The sequence below is a fragment of the Psammomys obesus genome, unplaced genomic scaffold (genome assembly GCF_907164565.1).
Source record: "Psammomys obesus unplaced genomic scaffold, mPsaObe1.curated_primary_1811, whole genome shotgun sequence".
NCBI classification, from domain to species: Eukaryota; Metazoa; Chordata; class Mammalia; order Rodentia; family Muridae; genus Psammomys; species Psammomys obesus.
In genome coordinates, this window is record NW_026596149.1 from 9,081,598 (window position 1) to 9,103,023 (window position 21,426).

The 21,426-nt window shown below is 45.0% G+C and overlaps 1 protein-coding gene across 1 annotated transcript in view; it reads left to right on the top strand.

The window, feature by feature from the left end:
• The window catches only part of Fam171a1 (family with sequence similarity 171 member A1), a 107,586-nt gene that overhangs the window by 61,900 nt on the left and 24,260 nt on the right, over nucleotides 1-21,426 (top strand). The window contains exons 3-4 of the mRNA XM_055593808.1: nucleotides 6,447-6,539; nucleotides 16,767-16,925. Of these exons, the coding sequence (XP_055449783.1) occupies nucleotides 6,447-6,539; nucleotides 16,767-16,925 (252 nt within the window). The remainder of the gene's footprint in view (nucleotides 1-6,446; nucleotides 6,540-16,766; nucleotides 16,926-21,426) is intronic.

The window sequence follows — 21,426 nt, forward strand, 5'->3', positions numbered from 1 at the left end:
GAGTCTGATACTGGGAGCAATGCAGTTTAACTGAGAGAGTTTTAGGTGCAGCGTGAAAACACCTGGAACACGAGCCTGCCTTCCACTAGCTGGCCCCATCCTCGTGGACCCAACAGGACTTTCAGGGCCTGTGTTTCTGGTTTCTGAAGTGGAATTCATTGGCCTGAATCATTTCAAAAGACCTTCCCTTGCCTTTGGTTATTTGCTGACCTTTTCCATATAATAAAGGCTCTCCTAACTAGCACCTACAAGAAGTGTGACCAGAATGTGGACTGGCCTCTGGTGAACGGCAGAGTAAACTGTTGTTTCAGTGTGTATTTTTAGAAGTTGGGTCTGACACTTCTGGTATTCCAAACAATTGAGCAAGAAAAAGGCAGAGGAGGTGGGAGCTCTGAAATGGGATGAGAGCTGGGAGCTGGGACGTTCTCTTTACCACACGTGCAGCATTTTAGTTTGCATGAGCATTCTTAAGGGAGCTCCAGTGGCTTTCTCTTCTCATCCTTAACAGTAACTCCTAGAAGATGTGTTAGGTTTTTCTCTTTACTGGAACGGGGTGTAGACTAGAGAGAGGGATCTCAGCAGACAAGTCAAATGGGGATACACATATTTGTCAATAGGATGATGCGTTCTGTTTACTAAGGATGATCGTTCCCCACTGAAGCTCTTCCCATTGCCCTGGCAAAGATGGCGGTGGTGCGAGACCACTGCACTGGCCTCTGACCAGGCTAATTAGCCTCTTCGAGAGCACCCAGCACATTGCACGCACTGTGTCTTATAACCCGTGTGATCACTGTGGTTACCTGCACAGATGGAGCCCCTCAGCGTTTCACCGTGCACAGGAGAGAGACCGGGGAGGCCCTGAGGGGCTGTTGATAGTTAGTCATTGCTGGGGGAAGGCAGTGTCATTTCCTACAGTGATGGAGCCATTGGTAAGTTGAGTAGACAGCCTTCTACCCAAGCTGCTGCAGGAAACCCTGATTAAACTCAGTGACTCATAAAACACAACAAAACATATGAGCGAAAGAGAGGGACTGATTGGGAAGAAGAAAGTGGTCAGTACCAGTGAGTGGGGTGTTGAAAGAGTAACGGGGCCTGAAAACGACCAAAATACACTATATGCACATGTGAAATTAGCAGAGAATTGTTCAACTAAATACATATGCCCACTTGCATAATACTCTGCCTAAAATTCCTTGGTGGCCTCAGGAATAAAAAGTGACATGCAGAGCCTCCTCCTTTGGCGACCTCTTCCTTTCCTAGCTCATGAGTTGGCCCGCTGTTAAAAACTTGTGTTCTGTCTTGAAAACCGCTGGCGGACCTGATTTTACTCCAAGGAGTCCCCTGCCTCTCCTAGGCAGAATGAGATGTTCTTACCTCTGTATTTACCACAAAACCCAGGTTATAACTGAGTCACAGAGTGTTTGCCTAGCACAAGAGACCCTGAGCTCCAGCCTTAATCCTGGGGTTTAGGGGACAGGGACCCTGAATACTTCCTTAGTGTGAAGAGCCTTCACTCAACACCCTCTCACAGAGTGGATACAAAAATACCACGTACTGGGAACTCTGAGAGCCTCTCTGCCACCTCCCATCCCTGAAACAGTCCATAGATCTGGGTCCATAGCCTGGTGCTCCTGTTCCTGAAGCCCCACGTCGCACATGGCGGACCCCTTATAACATATCACTTGCTTCCCTCTGAAAAGTATCATTTGAGAAATGGTTTGTCAGGACAACTTCCCTGATGATGGAAGGGCCAAATGGTCCATGTGAGACAAGTGTTCAAAGCACATTTTCGTGGTCCCCTAGTGGGTTAGTCACTGTTCTATTGCTGTGAAGAGACACAATGGCCAAGGTAACTGTTGTAAAAGAAAACATTTAATTGGAAGCTTGCTTACAGTTTCAGGGGTTTACTCCATTATCATCATGGCAGGGAATATGCCAGCATGAGGCAGGCACTGGAGCAGTAGCCAAGAGTGCTATGTCCTGGTCCAAAGGGAGAAAGAGACAGAGAGCGAGAGCGAGAGAGAGAGAGAGAGAGAGAGAGAGAGAGAGAGAATCTTGGCATGGCATGGGCTTTTAAAACCTCAGAGCCCACCCTCCAGAGACACAGTTTCTCCAACAAGATCACACCTCCTAATCCTTCTAATCCTATCAAAGACTTCCACTCCGTGGTGACTAAGCATTCAAATATATGAGACAATGGGGGCCACCTTTCTGCGTTATACACCACACCTGATTGTAGATAAAGACCACAGGTGATCTCAGAGCAGCACACACCAGACAACACAGAGATGCCTGGGGCCAGTCAGGGTGCTTCCTGGTTCTGGCAAGCTCTGAGAGGGAGCAGGGCATGCAGAGGTGTGAGTGCAGCGGGGAGTTTGCTGCAGCCTACACTTGTAGGTGGTCTGTTTCCTGTAAGTTACGCCCTCCCAGAAGCCCTGTGCTTTCTTCCTAGCCAGCAGGGGCCTCACTCGTACCATCGGGTAGAAAAAGAGGGCAGATAGTGGTTAAAATAGCCTGTGAGGTGTCCAGAGAGAATTTACCCGAGACAGAATCTTGGACCCTCTCTAGTCCTTGCTTGTTAGCTCCACAAGGGTCAGGAAGGCAGAAAGAGCTTCCAGCCGCCTTTGCTGTGGCTTTCTCTTCTTTTACTCTGATTTCCCTGCCTCCAGCTTTGTTTGAACTGTTCTCCCAACTTTGATGTCCTGTTAATTGTGATTTGCATTTTTTGTTTCGTTTTCAGTTTTGTTTTGTTTTGCAGTGGTTGGGATGAAAACCAGGGCATTTGTTACTTTTTTGTTTTGAGTCTTACTGAGTTACACAGCTTGGCCTTGAATTCACTGTGTCACCTAGGTAGGCCTTGAGTTTTCAGTCTTCCTACCTCAAACTCCCATTTCAGAGACTATGGAAATGGCGCAGTCAGTAAAGTCCTTGCTAAGCAAGTGTGAGGACCTGACTTTTGTTTCCAGAACCAAAGTAAAACGCAGGGCATGGTGTTGTGCACTGTAGTCCTTGCACTGGGGAGGCAGAGACGGGAGATTCTCTGAGGATGTTGTCCAGCTGGTCTTGACAATAACAGCTCCAGGTTCAGGGAGAGACCATGTCTCAAAACCTAAGGTGGAAAGTCACTGTAGAAGACACTGATCTTTGCCTCTGACCTCCATGTACCTGTAAACAGATATATGCCGTGCACCTATATACACACATACACCATTTAAAATGCACACTTGAGAATACCTGGCTGGTTCAGTTGGCAGAATAGGAAACTGTAAAAGAGTGTACTCCGTGGCTTTGTATAGCTATACCATCCCTCATATTATTTCCAGCACATCCCATCACCCTCCATTAACTGTATCCATTAATTCTGACTTCATATTTCCCATCCATCCAGCTCCTAGCAACTTCTAAATTGCCTTCTGGCTCTGGGCAACCCTGTTCTAAAGACTTATATAAATAGAATCAGGCAGTATGCAGCAGAACATGCCTGTCATCCTCAGCACGTTTTCAAGGCTGTGAGAATAAATTCGGTTGTCAACCTGGTGTGATCTAGAATTGTCTAGGAAAAGAGCCTCTGGCCATGCCTGTGAGGGATTTTGTAGATAACGTTTGTCAGGAAGACCTACCTCAACTCTAGCTGGCACCATCCCATGGGCATGTGTCCTGAGCTAAATTAAAAGGAGAAGGCACCCTGAGCAGGAACACTCATAGCCCTGTGCTTCCTACCTGTGACCTACTGCTTCAAGTTCCCACTGACACAACTCCCCCACCACAACGGCTGTACCCTCAAACTGTGAACCCTAATAAACTCATCCTCCCTTAGGTTGCTTTGGTCAAGTATTGTCACTCAACAAGGCAAGCAACTAATATAAAGGTAAAAGTAGCACATGTCCAAACTCCATACCTCCATACTTTTCTATGAATGAATAATATTTATTTATTTATTTATTTATTTATTTATTTATTTAGTGTGTGTGTGTGTATGTCAAGCTTTCTCTAGTTCTCAGTTGACAGACTTTGATTGGGTTACTTCCTCTTTTGCTGTTATGGATAATGGTTGTGTGAACATTCATGCACAAGTTTTTACATGAACATGCCTCGGTGTTTTCGAGTTTTCGCCTGGCAGGGAAATGGCTAGGCCAGTGGTCATTCTGAGTTGAATGTCTGAGGAATTGTTAGACCATTTTGTGTAGAACTAAAGTGCATTCTTATATTTGGTGTGGCACTTGCCACCTTCTGCTTGTTCTCTGGCTGTTTCCTGTGTGTCGTGGTCCTGTGTAATAGGTAATACTGAAGGCACAGCCCACATTCATATATTTGGGATATAGCATAGTTCTGGAATATAGCCACAGCACTAAGTGCAGTAACTGAGGAGGGGGTACAGGAGAGGGCACACCAGCATCTTGGAGGGCCTGTGGAGAACCAGCTTCCAAATCACTGGGGTTCTTAACGTTTGCTCTTTCTAGGTCTTAATATTTTCATGGAAATGTGTGTTACTTCCTGATGTCATAGTGCATACCCATAATTCCAGCATGTGAGCTTCACTGGGAATTCCAGGTTGACCTCAGCTACATACTGAAATGCAGTCTCAAAAACTAATTCATTAATTAATGGAAATGGCTGGGGATCAAGAGCCCGCTATGATGATAGCTGCTCACTAAGTTACCCAGGCTGGCTGTGAACTCACTTTATTACTTCCCCATAACCTTGTTTTTTTTTTAAAAAAAAAAAAGCTGAGGGAGGCAGCAAATGCTGGTAACCCAGCTCCCACCAGCCAGGCAGCCTTGCCTCATCGCTGAGCACCAGGTGAGAACCTGGGGCTCAAAAGAACAAGGCAGACAGCAACCGAAGAACAGGACAGAAGCTGACCTCTGGCTAACACACACGTACACACACACACATATACACACATGCATACACACAACACATCACGCATACACACACTGCAAAACAAATAGATGATCTCTTCAAGATGAACAAGAAGAAATAAGGAATTCTCATTGCTTTTATGGCTTGACTTTGCCTCCTTTTTTAACTTAGAGATGTGAACTGCGTGAAGTCCAAGGTTTCTTGAGTTTGAGTCCACGTAGCCACTACGTCTATCATCTGGTGCATATTTGGGGAATTATTTCCTGATCTGTAAACCTATTTTCTTACCTGAAGAGCAGACACATGAATATTACCTCCTTCTCAGGGTGTTTCTGATACTTAGAAAAAGTACCTAAATCAGTGAGCTTGGAGTTACACCTGACCTGTCAGGTGAGCGCCTGCAAATGTTAGTCTTCAGTGGAATTATTTGTTTTGTTTTTTGTTTGTTTGGTTGTTTGTTTGTTTTCCTCAAGTTACATGTGACAGAACACCTGAACAAAAACAACTGGAAAAAAATGAAGAATTTATCGTGACTCATATTTCACCTAAATGCCGTCTGTCATGGTAGAGAGGCATAGCCTCAAAAGTGGGAGACCACCAATCACAGTCAGAAAGAAGAGACAGGCCGGAAATGCAGAAGGCCTGTCCCCAAGGACACACTTCCTCAAGCAGGGCTCCTCCTCCTAGAAGGGCCACAACCTTCCAGAACAGTGCCACCCACTGGGCACATGGTGTTCAAACACATTTCACAGCCAAATCGCAGCACACACCCGCCCAGGAAACTGAATCTGAGCTAAAAGTCCAGATATTTGGGCAATAATCTTAAAGTGGTATAATTTCTGTCGTGTTATTACCCACGTTGGGAGGAACAGTCTTTGAACATATTGCATATGTGAACCTGTGCACGTATTATAGGGTCTTTCTTATTGCTAATACCTGACACATGTATGTATGTACGTATGTATGTATGTATGCCCATATACATAATAACGTTTAACATACTCCAGCATCAAGGGGCCTTGTTACTTTGCTAAAAATATCTTACAAGGGAAATGGGGAGACAATTCAGTCATGCAAACAAAACCTGAATATATTCCCTGGAACTCGTTAAAATAAACATTTTAAAAATTAAAAAAAAAAAAAAAAAAAAAAAAACAACCAGGAATGGTGGTGCACACTTGTAATCCCTGCATTGAGGATGTTAAGACAGTCAGATCCCGGGGGCCTGCAAGACAACCAGTATACTGTAATCAGGTCCCAGTGAAAGACCCTGTCCCAAAACAATAAGGTGGATGCCCCTGAGAAAGGAGTCAGAACTGACCTCTGACCTCCACACACTCATTCACACATTTGCACATGTCCCTTCTCAAAAAAGTGTCCAGGCTGACTATGGCAAGATGGTGTTATTACAGCAGGATTACAGTACCGGCATTTTGGAGGTATTTCACTAATTCTTTGGAAAAATCAACATTGTTGATTGGTTTGAAATCAGAAAGTAGGAAGAATGAAGAGTATCCAGAAAACTAGAGTGAGCTTTTGGATTGAAATATCAGAGGTTCCTTATGTCCATTTTGTTCTTGCAGTGTTTTCCTCGCTGAGCCTTGGCCTGCTTCCTGAACGCTCTGCTACTCTAATGGTCTATGAAGATGTTGTCCAAATAGTATCGGGATTCCAAGGTATGTTTCATGTTTAAAAAGAGAAGCAATGCTGATTCTTGGGCCACATACTAACATTTTATGAGCAACCGTCTTCTTACTGGATGCTGGCCACCGTAAGAATGCAGTGTTTGCTGTCGCTGGGAGGAGCCTGCATTTCAATCATAAGTTGGCTGTGAAATTACTTCTCCCAGAGCCACCCTTTACGTGTGCATGGAAAAAGAAAGGGGCCTCTTGCTTCCCTCCCCATCATCTCCCCTTTCTAATAAAAGATTGCTCTTCTTATTTGGGTCACTGTCCTGGCCCATGTTGCCTAATAGATACAGGCGCTGACAAAAGCTAGTTAGCATGGGAGATGGGCATGCTTGCCTCCTATTTTCCAATGTGTTTCTCAGTCAGTGTGAAACCTCATCCCACCGAAAACACACTTGGGTTTTATGTTGTGCTAATATGGAAGATTCTGGGCACTTCTCATCAGTCTTAGGGCTCAAGTTGGGAATAATCCTCATACAAAATATCCTTCTGTGCTGAGATCATTTCATGCCATCATGGGCTCGAGACTCAGCAGATTTCCTAGCAGTGCAGAGAGTTCGTTTGTGGTGGTACTCACCTTTGACCTTCATTATCTGAAGGTTCAGGGTTGCAGGTTCTTATTTAAAAAATTTAAAAAGTGTGGGTTGGAAATATGGCTCCACATTAGGAGTAGCTGTTTGTACTGGGGAACCAAAGCGCCAGTTCCCAGCATCCATATCAGGCAGCTCACAGCTGCCTGAGGGCTCCAACCCCTCTTCATCTGGCCTCCATGGGCATCTACACACAGGTGCACGTACCCATGCAGGCACACAGACACATAAATAAAAGATAAGTCTTTTATTTAAAATGTATTATGACTGAACATGTGTAGAGCTTTCTTACCATTATTCCCTCACAGAACAGTAGAACAATTATGTGCATAGCACTTTTGATGTGCTGAGTATGATCTCAAGTCTATGTAGCATATGCCCGTCATCTATGCAAAAGCACTATGCCATTCTTTTTATGAGAGACTGGGGCATCTTGGGATATTTGGCATCCACAAAGGATGCCCCACATATGTACAGGGACCAGTGCACTTTATTCTTTAATGATGATAGCATGGCATGCCTGTCGTTCTCCATCACACTGATCTATGTGGCATTAGAAAATGAAGCATGTTCATTTAGTTTTTCATTGAGTCAGCCACCTTCAGTTCTTCAATGGTTTTCTCGTTGTATGTCAATACAATCCAAGCTCTTTATTCTCAGGGCCACATGGTTTCCCTGGCTCTAAGCTTCTGGTGATTGCTACAGTCACCCAGAAATCATTGTTGGTTAGAAGCTGAGGTTGAACTAGTCATTGAAACACGTGAGTTTCCTGAAGAAGCACACTTCTTGCACCCATTTTCCTCCTCACAGAGCTTTAAGCCCCACACAATCATTGCCAGCCTTGTCTCCCTCACAAACACCCATCACGGTTTTTAAAGCCTGTGCTTCCCTTTATTAAGGCTAAAGGAGAAAAATGTGTGAAATTTTTCCTCTTCACTATCCTCTATCCTGTGCATTGCAGACTGGCCAGGGCTCAGTGTGCAGGCCCAGAAAAATGGACACACTAGATCCTCTCTTGGTTGCTCAGGCTCCTGGTGACTGCCTCATGTGCTCCTTACTGTCACCCACCAGCCTTGACACCTAGCTGTCTCGTCTTGTGGCTCTGAGGAGGCCCCTGCAGAATGCCAGCGTCCCAGTCATGCATTATCTGTGAACAGTTGCCCTCTCCCTAGGCAGCGTTTTGTATGACATTCAACTCCCCTTCTTACACTTGCCATGAGTCAAAAAGCAGTTACCGGAAGCCTGGCTGTGCAGCCTGAGTCACTTCAGTTGTCTCAGCCCCTGTGCCTGCAGAAACTTGTGCTCTTTTCTGCTGCCCACGTGTTCCCCGTCTGCTCACAGGACCCTGCTGGAGCTCTGCAGATGCTTCCTGCCAGCATGCTGCTCCACAGTCGCTGCGTTAGGGGTGGAGTTGATAACAGTGGAGAAGCTTCATGCCTTTCCCATGTGTCATACACCGAACTGCTGATTTAGTCTGCCTGGGGCCAAGCTCTAGTCCTTTCTCCTTGAGGTTGCCACCTCACTCCTCCTCACTATATTATCTCACAGGCCTCAATCTCTCTATAAAGTGTTCATCTGCATAGGCTCTGAGAATAGCCCAACTCAGTTTGTTTTGCTCCTTCCTGTCTGGGCCACCCAACCCCATCTTTCATACAGTCTTTAAGCTCTCCATTGACAGCCTAAAAATTACATTCTCCAGGCCTTCCTGAATCTCCTGAAGAGCATATCAGGTGTAACTCCAAAGTTCTAACCCAGGAACCCACTTCCTCCAGGTAGACTCAGCCTCTTAAAGGGCCTCTAACCTCCAAACAAACTACAGGCCTCTGTGTGTACAGCACGTAACTGTAATACATACCTTTCCTCATAACTGAGTTATCGTACCATCATCTTAGTTTCTTCAAACCCGGGCCCTGTGCCTGCTTCTTGACAGGTACCCAGTGAGTCATTGAGTAATCAAGTAAACAGAAATGAATAATCAAAATCCATCTGCTGTTTGTGCCTCCTGTGAAGACAGTTTCTCCATGATTGGTTTCTTTCTTTGTTCAAGTGAACTGAGGCAGAGTACAGTTATCACACACACACACACACACACACACACACACACACACACGCCATACAGGGAGTCTGAAATACATTCAGATAGCTTTATCATAATGAACTTATCAGTATATGTCCACACCACCCGCATCTAATCTGAAGCCACCTAAGAACCGTTTCTTCATTTCTATGGTCTCGTGCCCATACCAGCTTCCCTACATTACAGATATTTGATTAATTTTATAGCTTATCCTACTTCATGAGCGTGAAGTTTTAATTACACTGTTTCTTATGTCAACAGAGTAGAGGTGGGGCAGTAATAACAATGGGTCAGATTCTTTGACTCAGAGCTTTTCTGTTGCTGAGCAAACAGAAATCTTTGCCATCGTTTGCTAAATCAGTTCCATTCTACAAAACCAGTACGATACGAAGTTATGAATGATACATAAAGTTTTCATCCTCCAGCTGGTCACATTTTGTTGCATGTGTTTCTCAATGGATCTGAATTCTTGCTGTCTCAGAATTTCAGCACTGTAAGCTGGTCCCCTATGAGCGTGTTGCTCAGATGGCACAGTGTGCCAGCCCATCCTGGAAAGGCTCCTCAAGCTTGACGATGGTTCGCTTAGGACACTTCACACTACAAGCTATGTGCAAGGTCACATGACTCTGCACTAAAGGCAACTAGGAGAGAGGGGTGCCAGGGATGAGGAAAAGAGGCCGTTGTTCCATGATATGTGCATGAAACTTCAGCATAATTACATCCAAGTAAAACACATAAATGAGAGCATGTTGATAAAAATAAAAAGGATTGTCCACTTGTCTTCTCTGTAGATACGCTAGATGGCATTTTTGCAGATTCTAACCCTGAACACCAATACAATAATTCTCATCAGAACAGGCAGAGTACTGAGCATGTCCTGCCAACATAAGCTACACAATAAATACATACTTGCAATGAAATTATCATGAGCAGTCAACAGGCAAGTGGTTGTGCCATTAGTGTCACTGTGGCTTTGTGAAGAGCTCTTATGACAGTGAGGGGGCAAGGGTGACCTCACTAGACTGGCCAGCTAGGGGAATTTTCCTGAAAACAGCCTGTGTCTAAAAATGGTTTACTTGTAAGATGCTGGCAAATTTCTTTCATATTTACCATCACGATTGATAAAAAGAATGAGAAGAGAGGACATTTGTAGATTCTTTTCCTAGAGAGTTTTGTGTGAGTTTCTGAAGAACAGATCAGTTGAAATCCCCTGGGTGTAAGTTTAGGGAGTGTCCAGAAGCAAATCCCAAGATGCTGAGAGATGAAGGGGCTTAGGAGTGAGCTTAATGGAAAAAGCACTTACCGCCCAAGCCTGATGGCCTGAGTTCGAGTCTCCAGAACTTATGTAAGAGACTGGCATAGTAGCACACATGTTTACAGTCCCAGAACTCCTACTGGGGACATGGGAGGTGGACTGGAGACTCTCCACAAGCTTGTGGGGTAAGCAGCCTGGCATCGGTGGCAGTAAATGACAAGACACTGTCTCAAATAAACAAGGTTGAAGGTAAATAGTGACACCCAAGGTTATCCTCTGACCTCTTCATGCACACACTGACACCCAAGGTTATCCTGTGACCTCTGTATGTACACTGTAGTATTAGCATGCCCATACTCACACCACAAACACAAAATTTTTAAAAGATGCTAAGAAATAAAAGAGACCAGACTATAGACCCATCTTGTGGCTGCCAAGATCCCCCAGAAGGTTCATGTTCCTTGAACAATCCCTTTATGTTCACAGAGCACCTGGAAGCTTCCGCTACTCCACATACACACTACTCTAAGCAATCTCCATGTTTCTTCTTTCAGAGGGTAAATTAAGTTCTCATGGAATGACATCTTCAATTGTCTTCTTGTTCCTTCTCCCACACATAGTGATAGCATCCCTTCCCACTGCTTCTCTGCCTTGCCCTGCCTTCTCATTCCCAGTGAACCCTGTTGCCCCTTCTCCAACCGGCTTTATATATATGTGCTGAACCCTCCATCAGCATTTTTATCTGCCTTTCTTACTTCTCCTTATTACTCAAGGTGTTGACTGTCATGAGAAACCCTTTTTGCATTTCATTTTTCTTCAAGTGGCATACTCCTTTCCTTCCCTCTCAAACATTGAAAAGATCACCCTTGCCACACACATGCCAATAAGCTCCCCTAACCCTGGCCTCATGTTGTTCTTCAGAACTCTCTTGTGCAGGTCCAGCACTGAGTTCATCAGATTGACTTCTCTCCAGGCACGGTCCTGCCTGACTTTTTCCCGGCTTCACAACCCACCTTCCTGCACCTCATTTCTCAGCCAGCTCTTACCTCTGCCTGCCGCTTGTGCTCATTTCTTCTCAGCTTCTATCACAGGCTCTTACATCCCTGCCTACTTTCTATTCAGAAAGTGGTTTTCAACTCTAGACCCCTTCTGTGTTGGTCCCCAGTGCCACTGCCTTTATTTGTATTTCTCACTTGAACCTTTTTACAGCAGGCTTATCCTTAAACTCTTGCCACCTCTGGGTATTCATCACCTGCAGGCCAAATCAAGGACAAGGTTTTAGGCTGTAGGCACCATGCTCATGCCAAGCCTCCTCCATCCCCAAGACAAAAGTCTATAGTGGGCTCACATATGCTTCCTTAATCTTCCATGTGTGATAGGCTATCATGCACGTCTGCTTTTTCATATCTGCTGCTGTCTGTTCTCACCTGCACCTTCACAAGTTCCCAAATGGGGATCATCTAGGAAACTTTCTTCCTGGGCAGTCACTCATGCACTATTAAAGCTGATCTTGTATTTCTGCCCTCTCCCTCTTATTCTAGGATGTGTGACATTATGATAATCAAGCCATTTCTCTCTCTGCCTCCTTTGCTCTTGAGTTCCAGGAATACAAAGGCTTTGTCTATTTCCTGTTTACATATCATGTGTCCACTACACATGGGACTCTTTATATGTATTGCTTAAATTATGAGGATTCATAGACTATAAAGTAAGAGATCTCTACTGTGGTAATTTCATATACCCTGGGAAACTTAGTAGTGTCTGGGACCATTGGTAGTGTTACATCTTGGTGACTGCCTCTGACATTGGATGGGTAGAAATCACAGTACTATTCAATGTGTGAATATGCACAGGGCATAGAGGACAGCCACTGGCATTTGATGGGATAAGTCAGGGATGCTATTCAATGCAGTAATATGCACAGGGCATGTTGTTCCAGAATTCCTGCATCCGAAGTGTCAATGGTCCTAATCTAGTTTCAGTTAGGGCACAGCATTGTTGAAACACGGCAAGTTGCCAGCTGTGACGCACCACGTTCATTCCGTAGGTATGACTGAGTAGCAGACACTCAGTGAGTGCTATTTTTCTCATTGTGCCTCTGATAAAGAAGTACAGACATTCACGTGAGTGTAATACAAGGCACAGTGAGATTCAAAACCTTTAAAAAAATTACAGAAAGACCTTGGGGCTTTAGATGGGCTCAAGAGAAGTTATGCAGAGGAGTTGGACTTTGAGATGCATTTGAATGATACAGAAAGTAAGCAAACATAGACAAGAGGGAGTTTCAGACATGGGACAGACATGACCACACACAGAGAAAACAGTCAGCCCCATGGTCCTGTTTATCCAGATGATGGAGGCAGGTTGGTCATAAATAGAACATCTATTTTGAGATCAGCCAGTTGTGATAGGAAGGGTTGTCAAATATAAAAGTTTTCTACATTTCCCAAGCACACTGACGTTGTCCAAGTTACTTAATCTCTTCGGGCTTTAATTTCTTCACCCAGAAGGGCAGAGTGGAATTCCTTCTTATCAACTTGGTTGATGCTTGGAAGTTCTGAAGCACTGACTGTGTCTCTCAGTCGTAAGGGATGAAGCAGTAGTTTGAGTCTATCTTGACTACTTAATGTTAATGTTGTTTTGCCATCAGGCGTTTGCTAAGTGGTGGAGACTGATGATGACTCCTGAGCAAGGAAAGCACATGGTCAGCATGGCATCTCTGAGCAGTCAGTGTGTCCATAAGTGAAATGGAAAAGGAGGTTAAGACTGAAGCAGTGGGCTAGTTGGGAGACTGTTGAGGGAAAGGGTGGTTCATAGGTGTGGAGGTGGAAGGGAGGAACAGTAGCCAATCTTGGTACTTGAGTGAGTGTGTAAGATGTTAGAAAGGGAAAGTGATGTTGACCTGGATCAAAACTGCTGCTGGAGAGAATATGGGTTCATTAAATGAGAGAGGAAGGCCTGATAGGGGGTCTGGGTAAAGCTATCTAGAAGACGGGTGGGAAGGAGATGCAAGCGTGGGACTCAGACAAGATCCCAGGACTGGAAAGGAATGTGACTGTAAAGGGGAGGAGAAGAGGGAGGAAATGCTGCAGAAGTGATGGAGAGCAGCCTTTCGGGAGCTGCTTCATCAAAGGCAAAAGGAGAAAGAAGGGATTTGCACGAGATAAGCAGAGTCTGGAGAGAACCACAGGCCAAGTATGAATGCCCAGAAAGAGGGGACTTAATAATGTGGCCCATTATGAAGAGGTCAAGGGGGATGAAGGCTGAGAAGTGCTCATGGGGTTTTCAGAGTGGACAGTGGACCTTGCCATCATGTGCTGTGGGTGAAAGCCATGTCACTGAAGGCTGACTGGAAAAAGACAGGCATTCTTATGGGGCAAATAGAATGAAAGTCATGGTCAGTTGTGACTTTTTTCTAGATAGAGAAGGCATAAAAGTATATTTATTGCTGAATGAGGAACACCAATAGACAAAAAGATTGTTGTCAAAGGCGGGAGCAGTTGGTAAAGGTTCATCTTGGCATAAACAGGAAAGCAGTATTTAGGATGGGGGTTTGGTTTGACCTTGGATTAAAAGACTATAAGAGGGAACGATAGATTTAGTAGTGTACAGAAAGAAAAAGTAGGCGATCTGCTCTTTTTGGTATGCCTGGATGTCAGCATTTGAAAGAGGAGAGTGGGCCTTAAGTCTGAAGGAGAGGAAGTTCCTAGCAGCTGCTGATGAACTGAGAGGCACCCAGTGATGACAGGCAGGCTGGTCCACTCTCTTCCTGCTCCCAGATAATCACATGGACATTTAGCAACTCTAAAGAAAGACAGGCTGAAGAACACAGCATCTTCCCCCAGGCCCACACACGCCCATTTGGGCCTTGTTTACACTGTGTCCTAGTATAGCCTATATATACCCTTAGATTCCTCAGATATTTTCTGGGACATTCCACCAACCAAAGCTTTTGCCTGTACTTGTCCATGAGGGTGTGGGGGTCCCTCAGCAGATGGCATCTGGGCATTGCCAGTCACAGCAGGTGTCAGTTCAGCTGGAGCTGCCACTTCCTCTTCTTCCAAGCCTGACCCCTCATAATCATATGTGTACCCACCTTCCAGCCACCACAGATGGCCCTGGATGTCTGGTGAGTTCCCAGAATCTCCTGTGCAAAGAAGGGAAGGGAGGAAAAGCAGCATGGGGCTGAGAGAGAAACGCAAGAGGGATGTATCTTTGACCAAAGCGCACGCATGTTGTTCTCAGAGATGGAAAGGGATGAGGGGGTGAATTTTAACAAGGCACCAAAGCCCCTGAGCTTTGGTTTTTGGTTCTCTAGGTCCTATGGCAGGTGCCTAAGTCCTTATTGGATGTATGTCCTGGGTCCAGTGTGAATCTCCTCCTGCCTTTTAGCAGCTTCCATCTCCTGCCTAAGTGTCTTTCCGTTCCTCACTGTCAGAGGAGCCTGCAGATAAATTTTGACCTTCCCATCTCCTCAAAGTTACACAGAGACCCGGAGGAACACATATACCCCACTCTGTGCTTGGATACCGGCCTCGGTCCACTTTCTCCTTTTGCTCTCATGAAGTCCAGCCCCCTCTTAGGCCTATCATGTTTAGATATGCCGTACTTTCTTTCATATTTGCTGGGTACTTTGCTCTTCCTGATTGTGAAACCTGGGCGCCTACATGGCGATGCATTCACTGAGTATCAGCAGCTGCATTGGCCGTTATTGGAAAAAATAATCCTGTACAGTCAAGATGAGGAGATGAAAAGGGAGACATTGACCTTCTGCCTCAGAGGGCTCGACAGAAATGGAGAACAAAAGAGACAGTCGGTCTGTGTGGCCAAGTGGGTAAAAGGGTGAGAGCAGACAGCTCCCGGTGGGGCCTGCAGCACAGGAAGAGTCCTTGCGGGATTTGGATTCAGTGCAAACCAAAGACACAGCAGAGTTCATAAGACTGAAGTCGTTGATAATAGTGTAAGGGATCCATGGAGGCTGGCACTTTGTTTCAGAAATGAAGATAGGGCATGGACAGCCTGGCATAAGACTGACAAATATATATATATAAGAGGTGACCAGAGAAAGGTAGCTGTGACTTTGATCTCGGCTCCCTAGGCTTTAGGACTGAGTGTGTGTTGTACTGGCATTTGGGCAGGGAAGTTGATCAGTGGCTTTGAGCAGGAGAAAGGTGATGATCTACCCTTCAGCTCCAGATAATGGCTGTAAGCCCTTTGGACTTCCATGACCAGCCTTACTGTAGGAAGATGGTCTTAGTTTTGTCAATATTTTGAGCTCCAAAGCTCCCATATCATAGGACAGTTCTAGGAAGCTATCCCACTTCCCTCCCTGGCAGTTCCCTGATCCAGAGTCACATGAAACTCTGGAATGACTTTAATGAGCTCATCAGTGGGTGGGCTGGTATTCTAGGACCTCCGTGCATCTCAGGGAGAGGTGGAAGGAGCCCACAGATGAGCCCGGCAGAATGAAGTCGACTCAAGCTGCAGAAAGTTCCTTTTAATGTTAAGGACATCTTTACTAGGTTTGTGCAAAATTACTTCTCATCTTCATGTCTGGTGACTTTCACCACAGCACTTGGTAAAAATAGGTTCAGCCTTTAGGAACATGGTGACACCACAAGGCAGCCGCCTGGTGTTGACACAGAGGGGCAGGGTTGGGAGAAGGAGTAGCGCTTTAGCATCATTGCCAAATCTGCAACATCATCTGGCTCAAGTAGGAAGTGCTTCAGAGGAGCAAAGCTGGTGTCACACAGCAGCTTTCACGGGAAGAGAGCTGCCCATCCCGGGGAGGCAGGGGTCTCTCGTCTCCAAGACTGTATATTGCAGAACCTACTCCAGCTTCAGCTTGTTCTGTGGCATTGAAACAAGATTTTTTTTCAGGAGGATGGAGGATGGGTATGAAAGTTTATCTCTTTGTAAGCTTTGCTTGAGTAAAGAGATTAATTGTTGTTTCCTTGCTTCATTTACTCAGACTCTCCCAAAATGTTACCCTATCCATAGCCAAATACTGCACAGTGGATAAGACTGGTCACAAATAGAACTTGGGAAAAGCTTTTTGTTCCAAACCTAAATAACATCCTGTGTCAAAACAAAAGTGACAATGGGCTATTATTTCTCGCCCTATAATAGCATGTTGTCACATCCCTGTGTCCTGGATGAATGAAGGATGGCACGCCACGTGGGAAGGAGCAGGGATGGGGGAGGAATGTTGGAGCCCTAGAGAAGCCTTTCATGGCTTGGAATTTTCAGAAGTGGAAAGGTCTCATCGGTAACTCAAAGGTTGATCTCCACAGGTGCCAGGCCACAGCCTCGGGTTCATTTCCAGAGAAGGGCCTTACGGTTGCCCGAGAACACCAGCTACAGCGACCTCACAGCCTTCCTCACTGCCGCCAGCTCCCCATCAGAAGTAGACAGCTTTCCTTATTTGCGAGGATTGGATGGCAACGGGACAGGTAATTTGAGTCTCTTCTCTTTCTGGGTGGGCCTTCTGGGTATATTCTTTCTCTGTGAGTTTTGGGTGTGGCCAAGAGATGGTCACATTAAGTGGAGAGGGAACAGAGCCTTAACCTTGCAAGTCCTGGGTTAGTATTGTTAATTTTTACCACCTTCAGGAGGTTCACTCTGCACTGTAGAATGGCATCTTTGTAAATTGGATTCCTTGAGCCCTTCGGCGGTTGCCAGGGGCCTGATGCACCTTCTCTGGGCCATCCTTCGTTGGACTAAATATATCAGCTCAGTTGAAATCTTAACTTTGTGAAGCATGCTCTTCTGATCTCCACCTACTCTACTTTCCTCCAGAATGTATTATTGGTGTCATACTGTCTCACTCAGTTGTCCAACAAGAGACACACAGCGCCACCCTCTCATCTGCCATGTGCCGGGAGGGGGAGGGTTGGTTCCAGTGACATCTAGAGATGAGCAAGTGACATTCCATGCTCTGCTGTAGATGAAGCACTGAGGTGTGGACATTGCCATTTCTGGCTGTGGCCATCAGCTTTCACCCACGTCTTCCTCTCTGCTTTTGGATGCTCCACACACCCCCTTTCCTTCCAAAGGGGATTTGGGAAGGTCTCCAAAGGAGGCTGTCCATAGACTGATGGAGAGGAGGCAGGCTTTGAAGTTGATTTGGAATCTTCTGGCAGATCACTAAGTCAGCTCCGTCATCATTGCTGCTCTGACAAGACCCAGGACCTACAAGAGCAGAGAAACCAAAAGCCACCAGCCAGAGGAAATGTGATAATTCCTTATCAGAGAAAGACCAAAGCCTGAGCCCTCCTCCTCCTTCTAGGTGACAGCATGGTCCTCTGGCCTTCACCAGCTGCAGGAGAGGTTCCCAGGTCTTGGAATTTTTAATCAATAAATCAATCTCTGTCTCTATCTCTCTCCTTCCTCTTCCCCCTCCCCCCCCCCTCTTGTGCCTCTTCATCAACCTTCAGGTTTTAGGCAGGGTATAAAATTGAGAAGCAGCCACTCCTTTAATTTTTGAGCACTGATGGCATAATTAGTATGCCAGTCGTTTGCCGCCAAATAAATGTGTAGTAACCATCTATAGTAACTTTTCTTGGGGAAAAATATCAATTGAGGAGCCTGGAAAGATCTAGTTTGAGGTTTTCATGGGCTCCATTCACTATTCCTGATGAAAGGAAGCTTAGTCAGAAACACAGCAAAGAGGAGCAGCCTCGCTCCTCAGAGCTCATTCATGGTTTCTGCCCTTCTTCTAGTAGCATTTGAATAAATTATGAAACCTGATAAGACCAGAGGATGAAGAATACAAAAGCACAGGACTATTTTTTTTTTCAGAAGCGTGTTTTATTTTGAAATCAGACCATTTCAGAGGGAAGAAAAAGGTTGGAAGGTGACATTAAACTGCTTTTCCAATGGCGTGATTGATCTGTTGCCTGAGAGAGGATCAAAGTTTCTCTGAGACCTACAAGGAAGGGGAGTAAGCCCATGGTGTGGCCATATGTATTCTGGGAGACATAAGAGCCTGTGCTCTGTAGAACAGAGTGACCTGGACGCAGTGAGTTGCTGCTGGTTGGTTTGTGAACAGGCTCTTCTTTGCCCTGTTCTCACTTTCCTTCTCATACATAGACCAAAGGTTGGCTGCCTAAGAGGACACAAAACTCTACACCATTCCCATGAGTCTCAGGGAAATGACCCTCACTAACCACTCCAGGGAGACAAAGAGGGCAAAACGGCTAAGGCACAGAATTTTTGCTGACCCAGAAAAGTTGTCACAAGATGGCCATCTGTGTCAAAAATGCCTGAAACTAGAGTGTTTTGAATTTAGGATCATTATTGGATTTTTACAATATTTGCATGAAGTATAGTAGCACCTAACTTTTGAATTTCAGAGAAATTCGCGTTTCCACCTCATACTAAAAACATGAGGACAAAGAGATTTCTAGGGGCTGAGTAGACCCCGTATTGTTATCAATGACCAATTGATGAGAAGCCTACACCAGCGCCATGTGGTGGTACCTGCCCCTCCCTCCACCTGGTTGGCCCGACACCTGTCTTCGCTCGGACACAGAGGGCCGGGATGCATCGAGGTAGAGCATGAAGAAAATCCCAGTTACAGACAGAAACCAGAATCTTGTGCACAATAGGAATCTCATAACCAAGTGTGGAAGGGAAATAATTTAGACCTCGATGTCTAAGGCACTTCAAAATAAAGGAAGCTGGACAGAGGGAGAGACAAGGGGATGGCAGAACATGGGAGCTCTGAGGGAGGAAAGGGCTCCAGAAAGAAGAGCTGAGACCCACGTGGCTTAAGAGCTAGGGGCTCTTCCCTCTGCTTCCCTCTTCTTTCCTCCCTTGCTCTGTTTATCCCTCCTTCCTTTTCATCTTTTCTTCTTCCTCCCTCCTTTTCTTTCTGCCACCTTCCCTCTTTTCTTTCTTCCTTCTTTTCTTCCTGCTTTCCTTCTTTCCCTCCTTCCTTCCTTCCTTCTTTCCTCAGTTCTCTTTCTTTCGTTTTTCTTTTTCTTTCTTCAGGATCCCACTATGTAACCCAGGCTGGCCTTGTACTGGCAATCTTGGCTCACCCATCAGGTACTAGGAACAAGTGTACAGCACCCTGCCCACCTAACCTGGAGTTCTTTAAAAATAGTGTGTAAGGACAGTAAGCTGAAGCATATTCCTTTCAGACAATCTGCTCGTTTCCTTAGTGCTTACTTCTGAACCCATACAGAGGAGAATACTTATGTCCGTACACTCAAAAGAGCACCTCACCTACCCTCTATCCTGAGTTCTGAAGACAAGAGGAGTGGAGTGACTGGGCAGGGGCATCTGGTTCCAAAAGCCCATCTCCCTAGATCAGGGAAATGCAAGATGAAGAGAAAAGAGAATGTAAAGACACTGAGGAAGAATGGAGGTGCTTTTCTAGAACTTTCTTTTTACCTATCTGCAGAAGGTTTCTACTGACATCCTGAATGGGCCTTAACAAAAGAAAGCAGCACTTCTTAGTTGGAAACCTTATGTCTGCCATGTTTATACAGTGTCCAGTGAGTTACTTAGTGACTCTGGGGCTTAAATCATATCTTGTTGAAAGGTTCTGACAAGACAGAGCAATGCATGGCTTTGTCCTTCTGTCACCTGTAAGCTGTGGACATATGTATGTCTCAGTCCACAGTGCATTTTCCAGAGAAGCATGGCAAACCCTAGCCTCTGGTTTTCTTACCCCCCCCCCAAAAAAAAAAATGGTGTCTAAACTAAAAGATTCCTGACCTTGCATCTGTGACTCCAACTTAAATCTTGTGAGGAAAGCTCTTCGCAGGCCTTTGCCATCATGGAGAAACAGTGGTGTATGTACAGAGTTCACTGTTATTTAGAAATTCCTTCATCAAGGACTTAGCTGTTAAATCATTGCTGTAACTGTGAGGCTCACTGGATTTGCTTTGAACGCTTACTCGGAGTCTAAATTGAAGGTTGGCATGAGCTCAGCTAGGTGTATAGCTGAAGTGGACATAGGAAGTATGTACTTAATGGGAACTTTATGTAACTATACATATAATCTGTGTTTCTGCCTAAGAAGTAAGGTCAGTATAAACATAAAGAGCAGTAGTAAATAAATCATAAATAGTATTATGTAAGAGACCCTGTCTTATAAAATACCTTGACATTTTTATCACTGAGAATTTTGTGCTATTAAGTCAAACATAAAATTATGACAGAATGTATTTTGTGTGGTATCATATTTCACTGAAGAAAATATCTGAAATGGATTGCTTAAGTGTATAAATATCTCTCCCATATGCATTTTCTAATTTCTCTGTAGACAGTCATTAAAGTACTGGCTTGGATAAAAGGTCTCTAATGGAGAATAACTGGGATATCAAATTCCTTTTAAACAGACCAAAATAACAATGGCAACTAAAACAACACATACATATTTCATGTCTAAGTTTCAGTGGTGTTCTTCTGGTAAAATTAGTTAATATTTTGAAGCAATACTTTATGAAATTAGCTGTTTAAAACATAGCCTCTCAAACACGTTTTTATAGCACTGACTTGTTGCTGGTGTGTATATTATATAAGCTATAGGTGGTATGTCTTACAATATGCACAGAACTTACATTACAAGCTTTTTTTCCTGTAGCTTTCCCAAACGCCTTTATCTTTCATTAGAGAAAAGTCTTTTCCCCCATGGCTGTACTCTCAGCCCTTGAGAGGCTGAGACAGGGTGATCATGAGTTCCAGGCCACAGGGTGAGATAGGGAAGGAGGGAGGGGGGAAGAAGCAGGGAGGAAGAAGAAGAAAAGGAAAGCCAAAGGGAAATGGGCAACGCAAGCACAGTTTGTTGAACTCGCAGACTTGAACAGGGACCTCAGCTCCGCGAAGTAGTATAAGCCCTTAAGGCGGCTACTGCCACGTCCAGACCTGTTTCTTTATAAAACGTGGGTTTGAACTTCCTCATGAAGTTGTGGGAGAGAGGATCACTGATGATAACAGAGA